The following is a 15180-nucleotide window of genomic DNA, read 5'->3' on the forward strand; positions in this document are numbered from 1 at the left end:
GACACAAGAAGGTGGGCAAAGAGGAGGGAAAGAGAGCTGGACGAATCAACATCACAAGCAGTTCTCCTGGAAATCAATTGATTTGGTCTCAGAATTGGGGTAAGGAGAGAATTGCTTCGGTGAGGAGGGGGATGAATGGACCCCCTGGGAAGTTAAAGACTCACAAGTACAGGAGACATGACAGAGCTCGGTGGGACAGAAGCACTGGGTAGCAAGCAAAGAAGAAGGGACCCATCCCCCCCCTCCCTGAATGCAGCTCACCTCTGGAGGCCTCCAGCCATTCTTGTTTCACACTGTAGCGCACCTGGGCTTTCGGGTGGCTTTCGGGCAGGTCACATGCAATCACAGCTGTATTCCCCTCATCCACTTCTATCACATGCTGGCCATCAAATTTGAAGTCTTTGAGCTCTGTTAAGAGGACAGTAACAGTCTTAGCAGTGGAGTGGGAAATTCCGGAGCTAATGGAAGGGAGTAAGAAACCCAGCAACCTAAGGTATATTCAGTATGTAAACTTTTAATTCAGCTAAATACCAAAACTGGAATAAAGCACACACTGGGGAACAAGGCAATGCATATAATGAACATTGGGCCCTTCTATCCTATTCAGCTGCCTGAGACACTTATGGAGCAGGTCTGGACTTGAACGTCCATACAGATGAGGTTGGCTCTGTGCACAAAGCTAGTCACGCTCTGGATCTTGTTTTTGGTGTGAAAATTCTATCTTGCTTTTGTATGACCTTTATCACCTCAGGTTTGGAGTCAGGGCCCATTTGATTGTGGTCTTATCGAGCAACTGAAAATTGAGGTTCAAAAGTAAGTGCCATTTCAAGCATAACTGTAGCCCTGCTACCCAGAAACGACAACCACCATTGAAGGTTCAAAGTAATACAGAAGAGAGGATTACATCCTGACCCTTTGACTTTACCTGAACACCTGAAATACAGGTATGGTTAGAAAATGACATCCCCTCCTGATAGGCGGGTGTGGATCTTCTTGAATTAGAAAGTGGGGATAATGATATACCCGAGATGCCACATCGGGGGGAGGGGTGGTTGTGAGGATTAATTCATTAATGTCTGTGAGGGGTTTTGAGATCCTCTGATGGAAGGTGTTGGAAATGGGTAACAATATTTGCTGCCCAGATCTGCCTCCTGTCGATTCAGTTCTACCCCGAATTATGCATTCACTGCTCCTACTGACTTCACCAGGAACTGCTAGGGTGTACCTGAGGGAAGAACTGCGCCCACAATGGTGAAAGACTCAACTTGAAGACTTGAAAGATTTGATTCAGAAGCAAATGGAGAAGAATTAATATCAACCACTACTTCAAACTTTTCCGTTGCCTGTACAGTAAGTATCTCTGCACAGTGAGTTCTTGCGCAAGTCAAATGCTCGACAGTCAAACACTGTAAATTATTATTGTGTCCTAAGGCTCTCCCACCCCAGTTTGTTTGGGGAGACGTTGGAGGGGATGGAGGTCACAGAAAAAAAACAGAAGGGAATATTGGTCTTTAAATGCACACACAAATTAGAATGAGTTTTAAAGATACAGGAGAGGGAGAAAGTCTCTATAGACTGGCTAAGAAGCGGACTTTGGCAAGCTTCTTTTGTCTGCTAAACCAGTTACCCATACCAGAGCCTGAACTCACGCCACATTCCTGGGGGCTAAAAATCCAACAGAGGGGGCCTTGAAGAGAGAATGAGAATACCAGACCAAGAGGGAAAGATCGGGTTTCATAAGGGAAGGCATTTGACGTGACACCTGCCTGTGCCTGCCTTCTGGTACATTTGAGAAATCCATTAGGAGAGAATGTTTTGACAGACCTTCCCCCCCCACATACCCCCCACCCAGCAGCCCAGTCCTCCACCTTCCTTCTCCCTTGCTGTCTACATTCCTCCAGCTGCACTTCTCAACCAACTCCGCATGAGGCAAAGAGTTAGAGGCCATAATGGAAACATTGCCAGGACTCTCTGCTAGTATTTATAAGCTGACTGATCCTTTCTCATCAGAACCTGCTCCCCCCCCCCCCCCCATCTCCCCCCACACACACACCCTACACAGCTGGCCCCTCTTGGAAAAGCTTAGTGACCTTAGAGGCATGACAGCTGTGCCATTGCCTGGCGACGGAAATGTCTCTGTATCAAGACTTCAGGGCTCGATCGGTTTGTATGAACCCTCTACACTTTGCTTCCGTTGGGGGTGAGTGTGGAGGGCAGGAATATCTCTACATATTCTTTAATACTACTCAGAAGAATCAGAGTAGATACCAAGGCAAAATGGCCTGAGTCGGATAGCGCTTCAGGCCTACGCCAGCCACCCAGCAGCTGAGAGCAGCAAACACAGCTGAGTCTAACACAATTCCAGTCCCAGATTGGAAGTGGCAGGATTGCCAACCCCACAACATCAAAGACAAACGGAAATAAACCCAGGACACCTATTTCCAAACCCATTCCTAGTGCACATGCTCTTGTATCCTATATGTGCATAGTAGCATTGGGGGCCAATGCAGAGTATGGGGTTTATATCTCAGCTCACTTACAGGGCAGGCAGATGCATCTACTATAGCCCTTAAACCAAGTTTGGGAACCATCTGTCTGAATGTGCTTTACACAAAGTTCTAGCTATCCTGGTTCCTGACAAGTTTGACCAGCCAGTGTGGATGAAATCAACCAATGTTTAGAAAGCATGCTCTTACCGACTGCAGCTAAACTAGAACAGGGCTCTTCTAACAAACGTTTGCAAGTCTTTCCTGTGTCCTGCAAGCCCAGCTCACAGGACGTGAAAGATATTAACATTTATTTCAGGTATTTGGTTGCAGCTCCAGCTCTGGGGTGATGCTATGTCTTTGCATGGGGACACTAGGTCAAATAAGCAAAGGCATTGTGTTTCGATGACCCTGCATCTTCATCACCTTCCAGCAATGTGCTATGACATTGCAACAATACTTAAAGTTGCCATTTCCATAGCACGAACTAGCATTGACACACATCTTCAGAGTGGCGTGACACTGCATTGAAATGAGACCACATCGCCGCTTCAAAGCATGATGTCCCAGCGTGCCATTATAACAAAACACAATTATTGTGTTCCTTGGGGCCATTACACATACACGATCCTCGTAGCCTCAGGCAGCTCAGAGAGCCGGGATCAGAAGAGCTCGTGGATCGCAGACTACACATGACCTTCCCTTGGCAGACCGGGAGAGTGGAAAAATGTGTTTTCGTTCTCTGGGATTTATACCAGCTCTCCAATAGCAAAGACGACTGGCTCCAAGCTTCTCCCACCCACAGTCATGGAAAAGTGACATGAAATTTCTCAGAACAGACTTTCTGATTAAAGCAAGATTCTTTTTAATTTTAAATAAAAAACAGCTTCCTTGGCAACATGCTGAGAAACCTCCCCAAATGTAAAACTTATTCGTTGTCAGGCCTGTTGTTTGGAGACCGTTCTAGTGCCCAGATCCGAGAAGGGGGAGGGAGGAAGTTGAAAAGAGGAGGAGAGGTTTAGCAATGTCATAAAAATGATTTGCAGCGAACATGCTAAATACTTCAAGAATTTCTTGGCATCGTTCAATTAAAAATAATAATAATAAAAAGCAGGAATAAGATTGAACTTCAGAAATGTGATTAATTCTTTAAGACAAGCTGAGAAGGGGAGCCATGTTTCCACTGAGTATTAAAGCCAGATGAAGGTTAACTCTTAACATGCAGCACATTTTCTTTCTCTGAAAATGAATGTTACCCTCGGGGAGGGGAAGGGTGCTGGGTGTTTTCTCCTCTTACATTTGATCAAGGGATAAAACAGTAAGAGACACAGAAACGGGAGGGGGCAGAGAAAAGGAGAGAACCAGAATTCTGCCTCTCCATATCACACATACTTCTCTGATCAACAGAATATAAACGAGCATCAGAAAAATTAATGTGCATCCTGGTGGTCCGAATTAATCACAGCCAAATTAGGATCTCAGAGCCAAGGCACAGGCTCCAGCAGTGTTGGCAGGGATTTACATGAACACAGAGAGACCCAAAAGAGAAGACAGGAGAGGCCCAGGAGCCAGTGAGCTAGGAGAAAGAACAGACCAACACCTCAGATGCAGAGCAGTCCACCAGGGAACATAGTTCTTTAGGACGTGGAAAATAACAGCGAGACTTCTGCTGTTAGAAGACATTGAGCTGGGGGTATAGAGGGGAAGGATGGCCCTGAGGTTAATACAAAGATCTCGGAATCAGGGCTTGTGCCACCCACTCGGTGTGCAACCTACAGTGAGTCACTTTGCTTTTCAGGGCTTCATTTGCCTCATCTGCAAAATGGGGCTCGCTCTCTAGTGCACGGGAGGGTGCAGAGCCAAAGGACGGTCAGATGGGCCAGCATGGGTAGGGCCATCCACCCACAAACCTCCTTGAGTGCCGCCCTTTGATATCACAGCTGCTACTCTGCCTGTCCAGGGAAGAGGGAGACCCCCAGCCTCTTCCTTCCTGCATCTCTCAGCCAACCAGCCTGGTCTCTGGAGGAGTCAAATGGAGCGGAGGGTGAAGAATTGGGTGGGAGTGGAGACAGCCAAGAGCAGAGATAGGGGAGGTGATGGGGAGCAGAGAAAGAAGAGTGGGAAGAAGAGAAGGGAAAGATAAGGAACGTAAAGCAAGGGACACAGAGTATGTTTTGACTACTGGTTATTCGAAAGTTTAATGCCCTAAATGACCATCCCCCACAAATAATGTTTTGTTGCATTTGTGAGTGGCTTCTCCCCAGGCCTGTGGAGTTCAAGCCTACCTCCCCCGGGATGTGCATGCGCGCTCGCAGCCTACGTACGAACGGGTCTGGCAAGCAGAGGGGTGGCGTGGTCCTATCTGGGCTGAGATGCTGCTACAAAGACAATGCCAGCACTACTGCATCCACCTGACCTGGCCTTGGGGGTGTCATGTGAGCTAGAGGGACCCCCAAGGACTCCCTGCGGCAGGCAGGTGAAATGGGGGGGTTTTGAGACCAGCTGAAGCCTCAGCTGTAGACAGCTTCTCCCTTGCACTCGCTGACCATCTGCACTTGGCTCTGCTCCCCACACCCAGCCAGCTCCTACCTGCCTCTCCAGCTTCCCTGTCCCCAAATCCCATGCTAGACCCTGCCATTGCTCTAGTCCCCTCCTCACGTGTTTGCCCATCGGGACTTTAACCTTAAATTCACAGGGGAGCTGTGAGGACCCAACACATCAGTGCCCGTGAAGGGCTTTGAGCCCATTGGATGGAGGGCACTGGGGACGGGTGAGCCCCACGGTTTTAAGAAAGCCAGGGGCAGCTCTCATTCCGTTTAGGGGGGGCTGTGGACAGAGGCTGAAAGCCAGCAACTGTGTCCATCTGTGCATGGGTGCGCACGTGTCCCCTGCCAGCGCAGCGATGGGCAGGGCAAAGAATCATCCTAGGACCAGTTGTAGAGCCCTTCTAAGGCCCTCCAGTACTACAGCAAGGGGGCAAGGCAAGTCCATAGACTGGGCAGCTCAGATCGGGAGACCACGAGGCGCTAAAAAATACAGGCCCCAAAGGCATGAGCCTTCCCTACTGCCTTCCCATCAGGAGTGGAGAAGGGTCACGGAGGGAGGCTGGGCCTCTGAGAGCAGGAAATGGCAGGGACTGAGGCTCCTCCAGCACAAAGCGGGGGGGGAAGTTATTCCTCACTAAACCCCGTTTTCGCTGTCAGGGCCCCACAGGATTAGAGCTCTCCTCCTGCACCAAGCTGCGTCCCGGTTGTTGGTCTCCATGTGAGGAGTAGCACAGTCCTCTCAGAGCGCCATGGCTCGACACATGCACAGTCCCATTCTCCCCAGCTCCTTCACGCACGTCTGGCCTCTCACAATCTCCCCCCAGCATGAGTGGTCAGATGCACAGATGCCCTTCATCAGCCCGTCCTGTCCCCATAACCCCTCCCTCATCTCTCCCAGCGCCCCTCCAAACACCCAACTCCCACACCACATCCCAAGCCTGGCTACGTGACACATCGCAACCAACACGCCACGTCTCTGCTGCAGACGCCCCTCCTTCCTGGTGACAGACTCCAGAAGAGCCACCTGTGTTTTCATTCCCCCTCCCCACGCCACCCCATGCCTTGTAGCAAGAGACCTTTGGAGGAGGCGAGCCCAGTGAGCAAATGCTTTTTCAAGATGGAGCTGAAGTGCCCCCTCCATTGCGCCAGGGGAGTCATCAGATGGGAGGCCCAGACAGCAGGAAAATGAATGGGTTTCTCTTCAGAAGACAGCTGCAAATTCCTAAGGGACCCCAAACATGCCCTACGGCAGGGGTCACTGCCCACTGGTACTTTGCAACAACACCCGGCTTGCTCCCATGTGCTCAGCCAATGCTGAGGGCTGCTCTGCTACCTTCATTTATAGAAGCTGAAAGGGCATGAAAGAATGACCCTCTCTGGTCCTAGAACGTTTCCAATATGTATGTTCCCTCCAAAAAAATAACAACATTTAAAAAAAATGCTCTCCCCTGTCTCCTCTTCCCTTGCGACAGGTGATTGACAAGGAGAAAAACCCAGTTTAGTGCATTCCTCACCTCCCACAAATGCTTGTCCGGGGGAAGGGGAGGAGGGGGAGGGAAGGGAGTGGGGTAAGTTAGGCATCAGTCCCTAAGATGGTAAGAAAAGGAGAGCAAGTAGCCAAGTAGTTCAGCATGCATTGATCTGGCATTCAACAGGCATGTCATTGCCACTAGTCTGCGTTTGGTATTCAGCGGGGATCTAATTCAACCCTGACGTGGGTTGGTGCGACTCCAGTTGAAGTCACCTTAAGCTGCTCTAGCTTCCACCAGCACTGTGTTAGACCCGGGGAGTGCGGGGGACGGTGTGGCTGAAAGCTTAATCAGAGAAGGGCTTACCTTATCTTACACCTTTGTGTTAGTGGCTTTTCCCACTACAGCCCACTCCTCAGTCTTTTCATGTGTTACACACATTTTGGGTGCCCATCGAATAGTGCAAGTTCCATTGTATTGCCACTTCCACCCCCTTGCTCTCATCCAGCAAAGCCCGTTTCAGTTAAAGCATGCAAGCAGTCCCACTGGCTTCCGCCGGGCTAGTGGCATGCTTAAAGTTCAACATGTGCTTAAAGTCTTTTGCTGGATAGGGGTCCTGATGATCTCCACCGACATATACAACTTGTACCACCGTGGTTGTCCCTCCCAAAGCGGTCTAGGGGAGTCACAGCTGCTTAGTGCAGTGTGCACGTCATCCTAAGGAGGCTACTAGAAAAAAGGAGCTTGGAACAGAGAGCTAGGTGTGATGGCAACGAGAAACAACAGACTATATTCATATGCCCAGGGCTGTGCATTATATATATATATATATATATATTTTTAAAGCTAGGCAGCCTTTAAAGAGTCTCATCCCATCCTTCGCCCACTGTGACTATGCACTGTCCCATTTAGTCTGGCCCGGATTTCAATCACTCTCAATATAAGGGCTAGGATATGGAACCACCCAAGGGATTGGGAATGGGATATGGAGCCTCTCACCTCTAGATCTCCTGTTCCAACGCAACATGGGCTGGTAGCGATCAAAGTCACTACCATCTGTTCTATGCACTGAGCTGGTGTGTGTGTAGGGGGGGTCACTCCAGTTTCAAAAGGTTGCCCTTCTAGCACTCCAACCACATCCACCCAGAAAGCATCTGTACCATGTCTAAAGACTTGAGGTGAACACGGTAGCAGGGATCGAAAATGGTAGAAGGGATCCTTCTTCTGTTGCTTTAAGAACTCCACATCCCTCCCTTCCTGAGGGCTATAAAACAAGAGCCAGGTTTCTCTCTACCGCAGGCTAGTCTCAACCACTCCTCTGAGGCAGCTTGATTAGAAATTGGCTCAGGCACGCTAATTGGCCCCACTGCCTCAGAGGCAGCAGAGAGGCAAGCATCCATCCCAAGGATAAACCACAGTTGCCCACATGCCAAAAACATGGCCCAGGATACTCTCTCTAAGCAGGGCACTGGAGGCCGTGCAGTGTTTCTTCTAAAGAGGTGAGAAAGAAACAAGCTGAAGCTCACCAGAATGTACAGCAGCAAACTCTCCTGTAAGCCCAGATCCCCCCGAAACAAAGTCACACGCTGAAAAACGCTGTTCCTTGCTTGTCTCGCTCATGTCCCACCCTCAGTTCCATCTTCTCCCCCTTCCACCCATGGCTCTTCCCAAGGTGCGATCTGTTCCATGGCTCCCCAAGTTCCCTCTGACCCCAGTGGGATTCACTCTGTCCACTCTCATGGCTCCTTCTGCCCAAAGACAGAGGGGATCATGGTGGGAGCTCCCCACTTAGCCATGTGCCAAGATGATCCAGCAGGCCCAGCAGCTTCCCTGTAAGGCGCTGAAACTCAACGGTGTGGGAAGAAGACATGGGCTCTCAGGGAACAAGCCCTGCAGCACAGAGGGCTCCATGATAGGTTACTGTCTCTCACTCATTTAACCCACCTTCTCCATCAGTTCACAAGACCCATTCAATGGCAATAACAACCTTCCCTCTGGTGGTGGGAACAAAGCCCAGTAAGCCCTCACCCTCCTTCTGCAACCCGACAAGTCCTCCTAGTTCCTCTCAGTGGCAAGACACTTGTGGGGACGAGGAGGTCTCATTCATCTTCCCCTTCCCTGATTTCAGCTCAGTGGCCCAGGCTAAGGACCATTTATCTACCTGATCTGTATACCTTGTGTCAGGCCCTGTAAATGCAGTTAATAGCAGCCAGTCACACTGGCAGGCCCATGCTAACTGGAAGCCCCAGGCATAACGATTCACCCCAACTTCTGTCTGACTTGGGGAGTGGGGGGTGAGGGCAGGGATGGAGCATACATGGGCCTGAATCAACACCAGGCCAACTTCTGGAGCCCCACTACTATACCTGAGTCTGTCTAAGGGAGGGTGGTTCGGCCTTCCTGCACACTAGCAGCTCGATTACGGCCTCTGCAAAGGATGCCTGTCTCCCCTCAGTCACCAGAGCTGGAGGGGGAAACACAGCACCCAGGTAGACTGAACAACCATGGCTTTGTCCAAGCAACGACATTTGAGAGAACACTGGGGAGGCCTGGAAGCCAACTGCTGTACTACGGCGCACAGCTCTCCTCATCCCTCCTAAATGCAAACCATGCCCTTGGTAATTCCATCCACCTCTCCGCTCCCCTCCTGTGTCAGCCCACCGGCAAAACACAGCCCCCATTCTGCTCTGGAATGCGCTCTCCGAAACTTAATCTAAGTGCAAAGAACAGGCCAAATCCCCCGATGGCTTCAACCCAATGACAGCCCCCTCCCAACCGGCCTCGGAGCGCAAGGGCTGCTGTTCCACTCCAGTCTCCCTCTCCTCCTCCTCCCCAGCCCGGCCTAAACATTTCACTTCTGATTAATGTCTCGATGACAAGCCAATAGTTCTTGGCTTTAAAACAAAACCAGCCCCTGTTTTGCACAAACATCTTCTCTCCTTCAATTTCTTAGTCACATCCCCTTCCCCAGCTCCCTCCTGGCCTCCTCCCAGGACCAATTGAGGGAGTTTACGAGGGAGCTCTGTGCGTTGGCTATTACAGATAATGGCGTTCTCCTCTCAGACACGCCCTGACCCCTCAACACCCCCACCCCCAGTGTCAGCATCTCAAGGGGACCACGTCCCCATCTCACTACAAGGTGCACTCGCAGGTAGGTGTGGCTGCAGGATGCCAACCTGAGTGCCTCCCCTGCCCAGGAGGTTCCCCAAAATGAGTGTGTTGCCCCCGTCGTGATGCACCCCTCACCCAACCCTCTCTCTGACCTGGGTGTAGATCCCAGCCTGACACAAGAGCCGCTGTCTCAGATGTGTTCCTCACCACAATTACTAAGCTTCGTGGTGGGCTTTCCATCCCTGGCCATTTTTTAAAATCAAGCTTCGAAGTTTTTCTAAAAGATCCGCTGTGGGGTTATTTTGGGGAAGCTCTATGGAGTTAAACAGGAAGTCAGACTTAAATGATCACAACGTCCCTTCTAGCCTTGGAATCTATGACACAAGACGCACTCAAATGTAAGCGCAGTCCCCAGGGAGGAGATATACCCTGAGGCCCCCAACGTGACACATGGGCCAAAATTAACGTGGCTCCAGGATCCCAGGCCTCCCCAGTCCAAGTGTGCCCCCAATAAGCATCCCTGATACAAGACATGGGCCTCCATACAAATAATGCTCCAGCATGGGTGGGATACACCCCCCCACCCCCGGAACGGAGAGCATACCCCAACATAATATTAGACACACTAATGGGAACAGGGCAACTCAAAGCCCCCCTTAAAGATACAAGTCTTGATACAAAAGGCATCTGAATATGATCACGCCCTCTCCCCCCAGGAAATGAGTACTTCCCCCACCACATGAGAGAAGCTCAAAGAGTCAGGACGCCCACCTCTCATGGCTGCATGCAAGCACAGCCTCTCTGAACAATACAGTAGCACTCCTCCTATCCCTTTCCATCTCCAGCGGGGAAGAGAAAAGTTTCCTTTTAATCTGAAGGAGGCAATCCGAAAGCCTCTCTTCAGTTCTTCTGAGTACTTGTTCGGGTTGTATGGGTTATTTAATTCTGCCCTTCCTTTATCTCCTTCTTTACCCCTCCTTCTGTGGGGGAACTTAAATCTTCCATGTGACAGAAGACGGGACAGCTTTTGAGATCTTGCTAATATGGCTGACATGCAAGGAACTGAATCAGGCACCTCCAGAAGCAAAAGCAGAGCTACTACAGTCTGAGCTAAAGAGCGCAGCCCCTTAGGTGAGAGCTTTACCAGACTCACATCCTCTGTGGACTGGGTACAGGGTTGGAACACGTAACACACATTGACTAGTAGATCACACCACCCAGGAGGTGATGTGGCTTGCAGTGTCCCATAGCGGTACTCGCCCTGCAACTGCAGGGTGCAGAGAGAGATTCGGGGAGAGTTTTTTTGTTGTTGATATGCTCAACCAAGAAGTCAGATGCCGTGGTGATACCTAGGCGTCTCAGAAAAGCCAAAGAGCGATACAGTGAGGCACAGCAAGAGAGCCAGGCAGATGGAGAACTATTAATCACTCAGTCTCCCTCAAGGGAAGACATAGGTACAGGCAAATACTACAATATCACGGTTATTCATTGGTTTACGTGGTTACTCTTAGGCGGTATCATGGTACGGAATTGCACTCTATCACATACAAGGATCGCTTTGCCTGTTGTGAAGGTGGAGCAGGGCAGGCAGCTGTATCAATGCCGCTATAAAACAGCCCAGGTCAAGGGACTGCTCCCTAAGCCTGAGATCAGACTGGGGATCCCAGCATAAGCAAGGTGGGCCTGCTGGCACCATGGCTACTGTGGGGTCAGCCTGCCCCACTGCGTCTCCGAGGCTGCCAGACCCCCGAATGGAGGCCCAACCCATGGGAGGTGTCAAAGGCAGAGTAGGGGACAGCAAAGGACAAAAGCTACTCACTGGCTAATGTCACAGTGGCTGGGACGCTGGCAATGACTCCCTCAGGCATGCGGGCGATGCACTGGTAGCGGCCCACGGTGTGGTTGTTGAGAGCCGTGATGATGAGCTTCCCCAGCTCGATGTGGATCCCCAGCACCTCATCCGACCCCATCAGCTCCTTCCCATTCAGTCTCCAGGTAACGTTGACTCTCGGGGGCTCTACCACGCAGCCCAGGCTCACCAAGCCACCATACTTTTGGACAGTGGAAGCAGGCTGGACTGTGACCTGCAGAGATTCACCTGCATGGTGGGTGCGAGGGACAAGATAGCCACATGAGCAACAGCGTACAGAAGAGCAGAGGGAGATCTCCTCCACTGTCACACTACACGCCCCGCAAGTGCCCCTCGCGGCTCCTCAGACAGAGCCGTTCTTGGCACTGTGCAATGAGTAAGTCTCAAGCAGAGAGAGCTCCATGCTGGAAAGTCCAGCTCTGGATTTAGAGTGTGTGTTTGGATCCAGGGGTTCGGTTTGGTCTGGTCTGGTCCATTATAAAGCTGGGGCCATGATTCTGATCCAGATCTCAAAGCCTCTGGGTTATTCAGATTCAGAGTTCTGGTTCAGATCCCTATCTCTGGTCACGATGGAGGCTACTGCAGTGGCTAAGAATGAGATGGAGAAGCATTTCTGTTTACAGGTAACAGATCCTTTGGAACACCTGAGCTCTTAGAGAGCTGCTCAGCTTCCAGGAGAAGGATGCAGAGGAACTGGGTGTTCAGAGCAAGCAGGAGGCCGGCTAGGCTTGCCCAGGCATTGGAGCAAAGGTAGATTAAAGACTACACGGGGCCAAAGCCACCAAAATTTTGCCTGCTCATGAAACATGCTATTCCCTCCAGACAGCCTCTCACCCTGGCTCAGCTAGACATATGCAACTCCTGCACTACTTCTATCCAGCCCCCAGCCTCTGTTACCTGCTTCTCCACTGCCACCGACCATCCAGGAATGGCAAGAAGGGACAGGTTGTATGGGAATGGCTATCGGGACAGTGGATACTATACTCCCTGCAAAAGGGGAAAAGGCCTTCGGGGGAGGATGGGTTGTTGGTCATTGGCTGGACAAGGTGAGGGGAAGAGGGATCCCCTTCAGGTGTGGGCATTGTCTGTCGGGTGAATGAAGCAGTGGCCTCAGTGTGTGGCAGGGGTAGAGGGGGCTGACCCCTTTGAGATGGAAGCAGGGTCCATTCCTTGGAGACCTTACGGGCCCTCGGTTATTTCAAGGCAGGATATAAAAACGGGTAAGGAGTAAAACTCACCCAAATTAGCAAAGCAACCAGCAGCTGCTAGGATCAGGCAGGTGATGGCAGCCATTGGTCTCTTCCTTCCCGGTGTCGTCGTCATCCCGTGCAGCGCAGCCTGGGGCAGAAGGACCCAGGCGGGGTTCCCATAAGCTGCCTCAGTGGACTTGAGGAGGGCCTGTGGCTTCCTGCAGAGGACAGGCAACAGATGATCACACAATTCTCAGATGCTTTTTCTTCAGCCAGCCTTCCCCAGTTTCTAGAGAGGGAGCCCACAATCCCCACTGAGTGGCTGAGACTGCAGGCCTGAGCGGGTGAACAGAGGTTGATACGCATGGTGCCTCTTTCTCCAACTCCCCACCCTGGGAAGTGGAGGATACTGTAGGCACCACTGATTTTACTGCCTCCCTACACGGACTCAACAGGAAGAAGGATGCAGGCCAATGCCCTGCGCTGCTCTAGTACCAACTAACCTCCTTATGGGGGCAGAAGTGGCATAAGAGGCCTATGAATAACCATACTTCTCTAGCACTTCCCACCAGAAGAATCACTCCGTGCGCTACACAAACATTAATGAAGCTTCACAAAAGCCCTTGGAGGTGTGTATTATCACCATTGTTTCCTAGAGCGAGAAACTCCAGCACAGAGAGATTAAGGGTACAATTTTCAGGGGTACTGAGCATCAGCAGCGTCCACTGACTCCAACTACAACGGTGCATGTTCAACACGTCTGAAAATCTGGCCCTAAGTGACCTGTGCAAGGTCACACAGCCAGACAGCCATCACCTCAAGTCTCAGTTACATACAAAACCTCCCAAGGGAGGCCATCCTCAGCTCCCTGTATAAGTCTACACACACCCCAGGTCAAGTTACACCCACTAAACACTGTGCTAGGCTATCAGTGTACAGGATACCTCTTTCAGGAGCAAAACAAACATTCCCAGCTAAGTGCTGCTTAAGATGTTTGTTTGCCAAGTGCTGTTGCCTCCCTCCTTGGCTGTGGTTAGACGACAGCATTTTGGTTTAAATGGGAACAATCAACGAATGGGCCCTGCAAGCGCACACACTTCTTGGAAACAGCATTTATCACAGGCGAGGTGGAGAAATTGTTATGTCATCACTGGATCTACGTCTCCAGTTTCCAATTCATAGACATTTCCCCACTTGATGCATGTTTCGGGTTTGAAGGAATCCAACACTGAAAGGAGAAAAGTTGCACCAAACAACTCGGGGTGCTGGCTAGGTTTGCAGTGAAGCAAACGTCACGCAATTTGGAACCAAAACATCCCAGCACTGCTTGCAAGAGTCACACACCTCAGCAAACCTTGTGGTGAACCTAATCTGAATTAGGAACGAGCCCACAATAAACAAGTAGTGTAGGGTGGGTCCAGGTTTTGTTGCAAACAGCATTCTACCCAACTCTGCTCAGGGAAACCTTGACTGTCAAATCAGGATTACCTGCAACCAATGGCAAAGGATTTAAGGAAAGGAGACATTCCCCTGTATTATGTGGCAATATGTGCAAGGGTTTTGAGTGTCCTCTACTAGTAGTGCTAATTATAGTACAACTTGGTGCAAGAAATTGCCAGCTGAACTGTGCAACTTAGAAGTGTTTCAAAATCACTGACACTAGCTCCATGGTCCCCTTGTTTGCAGTGTCAGAGGAGAAGCCAAAGAAGGAAGAGATCATGGAGGCCAACAAGGGAGACAATTATTATCGAAGAAATCTGCATTTTTTGCCATCAGAAGAGCCGCATTATTAGCTGGCGAACTACTACTGGCATCCTCATGGAGTGTGGATTCTGCAAAGCAGTGCTACCTCCCCAGACTTTTACACCATGGTCATCACTCTGTCCTGCAGCCTATGCTGAGCGTATCACATGCATACGGTAGTCCCTTTCCACATCCATTTCAATTAAAGAGAAAAGAAAAGAAAATTGTATCACGAATGCTTCAGACACGAGCCCGGCAACATCAGATCCCTAACGGAGGGGATTCCTGAGCTAGGACTGGAGATTTCACACTCAAGGAATTACAACTCCAGGGTGGTTACAGGCCAAGAAATGTGGTGTGTGCATCTGTGTATGGTCTGCTTGGGGGGAGGGGGTTGGGAAGTGGGTAGGACTGAGGTGGAAGGTATCCTTCAGGCAACTCAAAAGAAAGGTCTTTTCTGCAGATCGCACCATTAATGAATGCAACCCCTACCAGCCAATCCAGGCTTCCTCCCTCCAGTTCACACATCATAAATAAATACATAGCAAATGGAAAATATGGATGCCTTCCAGTTGGATGAGTTCCATGGGTATATGACATTCTTTTTCAATTCCTATCCTAAACTATTGTGCGGTGTTGAGGTGTGTTGTTAAACAGCTGCCACACTCCACCTCAGAGTGACTGCTTTTCAGCAGTGGGTGAGGTGATAGTATGTAGTGTGCTGTGGGATCACTCTGAATTAATTTGGTGTATAAATATATTCTC

The 15180-nt window shown here is 50.4% G+C and overlaps 1 protein-coding gene across 2 annotated transcripts in view; it reads right to left on the minus strand.

The window, feature by feature from the left end:
• BOC (BOC cell adhesion associated, oncogene regulated) overlaps window positions 1–15180 on the minus strand; it is a 70753-nt gene that overhangs the window by 19468 nt on the left and 36105 nt on the right. For both annotated transcript variants that reach the window (XM_067546086.1, XM_067546087.1), the window contains exons 2-4: window positions 12721–12890; window positions 11432–11710; window positions 262–408 (exon numbers count right to left, since the gene is read on the minus strand). In XM_067546086.1, coding sequence (XP_067402187.1) covers window positions 262–408; window positions 11432–11710; window positions 12721–12805 — 511 coding nt within the window. In that variant the 5' untranslated portion in view covers window positions 12806–12890. The remainder of the gene's footprint in view (window positions 1–261; window positions 409–11431; window positions 11711–12720; window positions 12891–15180) is intronic.

Source organism: Emydura macquarii, unplaced genomic scaffold, assembly GCF_026122565.2.
Source record: "Emydura macquarii macquarii isolate MOO-44397 ecotype Brisbane River unplaced genomic scaffold, CSIRO-AGI_Emac_v2 contig_1119, whole genome shotgun sequence".
Lineage (NCBI taxonomy): Eukaryota > Metazoa > Chordata > Testudines > Chelidae > Emydura > Emydura macquarii.